This window comes from Pinus tabuliformis, chromosome 1_1 (assembly GCF_031772625.1).
Source record: "Pinus tabuliformis cultivar Carrire ecotype Pingquan chromosome 1_1, CPIR1, whole genome shotgun sequence".
Classification (NCBI taxonomy): Eukaryota; Viridiplantae; Streptophyta; class Pinopsida; order Pinales; family Pinaceae; genus Pinus; species Pinus tabuliformis.
Window position 1 is genome coordinate 879,296,759 of NC_142297.1, and position 3,726 is coordinate 879,300,484.

The window sequence follows — 3,726 nt, forward strand, 5'->3', positions numbered from 1 at the left end:
AGAGAGGCAAGTGATAAAAGATACAGATTTACGTGGTGAAGATTATCCTGGTTCGTGACAGTCTTAGCTATACAGCATCCTTCGAAAACCCGCTATGACTGCTAAACAAAATTGTAACTGATTTGGTAGGCAATGCCGAACGTATTATTATAATACAGATTAATTGACGAAATTGTCTGTCATTCTATGCAATCCCGCCAGCCTCCAGTTGGCATGAAAGCAAATATAGATATGTAGTCAACTACATTCGCTCAAGGAAATCTCGGAAACGCTATCAGAGATTACCAAAGAATCGCTTGATTTGCCTGTCTGACATAGGCGCTGCAGCATCAGAGGCCAAGGCCTATCTGGGATTTCAGGAATCTCGGTCTCACCCTCCAGCATCTTCACGGCTTGCCTCATTCTAGGTCTGAATGCCACTATTACATGCGAGCACAAAATACCCACCGAAACAAATCTCTCCATTACGCTCTCCTCATCTCCGCTCTGCCGGATTCTCTCGTCTACTATTTCACTGGTTTTTCCTTTCTTCGCTAGTGTCCATGCCCAATCCGTGATAAGATAATGCGAGGGCGACTCGGCAGAGGTGTCCAGAGCCTTTCTACCGCTCATGATTTCCAACAGCAGAATTCCAAAACTATAAACATCACTTTTCTCTGTCAGATGACCGTAGAGAGCGTATTCTGGGGCCAAGTAGCCGTGCGTCCCTGCTACTTTAGTCGTGATATGGGATCTTCCTTCTTGAGTCATCATTCTCGCCAGCCCAAAATCAGCCAGACATGCATTCATTTCGTGATCCAGGAGAATATTGGTGGATTTTATGTCTCTGTGATAAATCGGGGGATGGATACCATCGTGCAGATAAGCCAACCCCTTGGCAGCGCCGAGGACAATGTTCCTGCGCTGCGGCCAGTCCAGAGGCCGGGCCTTGGACTTTTGTCCAAAGATATGCTCATCCAGACTTCCATTGCCCATGTAATCATATATCAAAAACCTCTGGTGACCTTCCCTCTTGTCGCTGGCCACGCAGAAGCCCCTCAAAACGACCAAATTCCGTTGCCTGACGCTGTTGATGGTCTCTACTTCGTTCAGGAATTCAGAATCCCCCTCCGGCGTGCAGTTCCTGATTCTCTTCACAGCTATCTGCCGAGCATCCGGGAGGATTCCCCTGTACACCGTACCGAAACTTCCTCGGCCTATGAGATTGGCGTCGCTGAAATTATCAGTGGCGACCCTGATCAGTCCAATGTCGAACCACAATGCCCCATTGTTGGGCCTCAGGACTCTCTGTAGGAGTTTCTCATTTCGTCTCACGAATCTTCTGTGCGCCGTAGCTTTAGGATCGATCCTTTTGACCAACACACAGTGGAAAAGCCCTAGAGCACAGATGAGAATGGATGCGATCGTAATGCAAACAAAAGCGTAGATTAAAACTCGGCGATGGGACACGTGTTCGACGAAAGACACGCCGAGGAGACACTGTGCAGTATGACTGTTTTTCGGGCCGAATTCATTAACCACTCCGGCGACATACAGCCATGTGAAATACAAACATTTTGAAACTCCTTCACTTGTCATGAATTGGTTTGTCAAGTTCTTGAACTTGTCTGTCAGCCTGTTAAAAATAAATATTCCACTCTCGCAGCATTCCGAACATCGGCTCCGATCTGAGAGGTCGCCTTTGCAGGCCGAGTCCAGGGAAGAAGTCACTCCTGTGCGATTCCAGTCTTGCGTGGTCTGTATGCCGTAGCAGTGGAGTGGGCTCGAAACAAGCGTGGACGCCTGAAAACAACTTCCCACCAAATCTGGTGAGAGAGCCACAGATTGGAGTTGCTGCCGAAATATCCCGAGACAGGAGACAGCAGAAGCATGGCTGGGAAGGTCAAACATGGATGTGTCTTTCAAATGCTGAGCCAATCCTATGCCGATCACGCCCCGCAACGTCTGGCAGCAATTGTCTTTATTCGTCACCGGGTAACAATTAGACTTATCCCATGGCAGCTGCCCAACATAATCAAGGTCGAAAGGACATTCGGTGTCAGCGCCCAGTACCAAATTCAACGCCAATAACTGCATCAGCAGAGGGATAATATTCATATTCATTTTTTCACCGGTGCTTGCTAAGCAAAATACCCCACTGCTTGCTAACCAAAATAGAGGCAATAGCGGCCGCTGACACACTGTGGACTTGAGGTTTGTCGCATGAGAAGGGGTAAGGATCGCCACCAGGCCTGGAATTTGACGTTGTACAGAAGCTTTTTTTTACATTTTAAACATATTTCACGGTGAGAGAAAATTTTGAAAGCCATTCGTAGAAACAAGAATTGTAAGATTTCATGAGAATTTGATTTAGATAATTTGCTGAGTTGCAGCATTTATTTCTTTCTCAATTTTGGATTAGCTGTAAAATGAGATTTTTATAAATACAAAAAAGAATACGGAGAAGGATTGGATTAGTGTTTTCTGGTAAAACATAATTGACATATATTTCATAAACAATTTTCGGTATGATAGAGTTAGATTCTTAGAAATTTCTTCTTTTACCATACCTACTTACAAGCCATTACAAATACAAATAAAATATATCATCAAATACACCCTCGACAAGCCATATAATTTTTTATTAAAATTCCAGGCAGATCACAGCATACAATCACCTGTACTCAATTCAAACTCATGGAGTGATAATCTGTCCTGAAAGCCCTGGAACAGCAGCTCCTGCGGACACGAACAGACATCTTATCGTCTTAACTGCTAAATCTTAAATCCTGGGTGAGTTCCATGACTAGTTATTAATTTCCAATTAAATTATTGGTGCTACCAATCCTTTCGCATTCCACTGAGGCATCGGGCATCGCTTTCATGGTTGGAGATAGCATCGTGATTAAATGTATACAGATGTGTCCTTTTCATGGAATGGAAAAAATGAAAAATATGGCAGAAGATTACATCATGATTCAGATAAAAGGGGAAATATGGTTGGCGATATAATCAACAATTCCGAAGAGAAGCCGCACCGTGACTTGCGCTTTCGCTACTCTTCTAGATGCATCCGGATCGATTTCCGTCGTTACGCATTATTGGGGTGAAGGATCATGCGGCTCAGGCTAATTTTAAGGTAATACCTGATCTTTTAGAACGTCCTTGGCGAAGAATACATCTGGCCGAACTGTTTCCCCGAAAAAACTAACGGAACTGTGGCACCATAGTCGTGGCATTCAAGGATGCAGTAAATCACCCAATCTCTCGCCGAAAGCCGCTTCTCCGATGTTAATGGCGAATCCCAATCTCTCGCCGAAAGGCGCTTCTCCGATGTTAATGACGAATCCCCAATATATGATCGGTTTCAATAAGCAGCATAAATGCCAGACTGAGATGCCTCAGAAATTGGATCGCTAGCTCCACTTATGGTTTTCTATCTTCTTACGCCTCCTTTAGTTAAATATTCAAACAAAAGAGGATTGTTTTGATATATTTTTTCAATTCTATTATATAGTAAATAACACTGACAATTATTTTAGGATCATTTTGTAAATAACACTAAGATAAACAGATAAATTGGGTAGTCAATGTCGAGTAGGTATACAAAATAGAATCACATTCTTGAAGTATTGAGTAATCTTCAGTTTTTGAAGTTTCTTCTAATGACTCCAACATATGAGTGATATCTGGAGGTGGCATATATTTTGGGACACTTTACTAAAAAATTTCTTTAATGAATTGCTG

At 43.4% G+C, this 3,726-nt stretch overlaps 1 protein-coding gene and 1 pseudogene across 1 annotated transcript; both read right to left on the bottom strand.

The window, feature by feature from the left end:
- Positions 1-237: 237 nt before the first annotated feature.
- Positions 238-975, bottom strand: LOC149217150 (putative receptor-like protein kinase At1g11050 pseudogene; annotated as a pseudogene).
- Positions 976-979: 4 nt separating this feature from the next.
- LOC149217151 (putative receptor-like protein kinase At1g11050) lies at positions 980-2,103 on the bottom strand. Its single transcript, XM_089390143.1, has 2 exons — positions 1,177-2,103; positions 980-1,066 (listed from the first exon to the last, which is right to left on the bottom strand). Exons 1-2 carry the CDS (start codon positions 2,101-2,103, stop codon positions 980-982), a joined length of 1,014 nt encoding a protein of 337 aa, XP_089246269.1.
- Between the last annotated feature and the right edge of the window lie 1,623 nt (positions 2,104-3,726).

Coding starts and splice junctions, on each gene's coding strand:
- LOC149217151 (XM_089390143.1), bottom strand. CDS start 2,103: ATGAATATGAATATTATCCCTCTGCTGATGCAGTTATTGGCGTTGAAT. Junction 1,067..1,176: donor GCCGAGGAAGTTTCGGTACG/GTGTACAGGGGA, acceptor GACCATCAACAG/CGTCAGGCAACGGAATTTGG.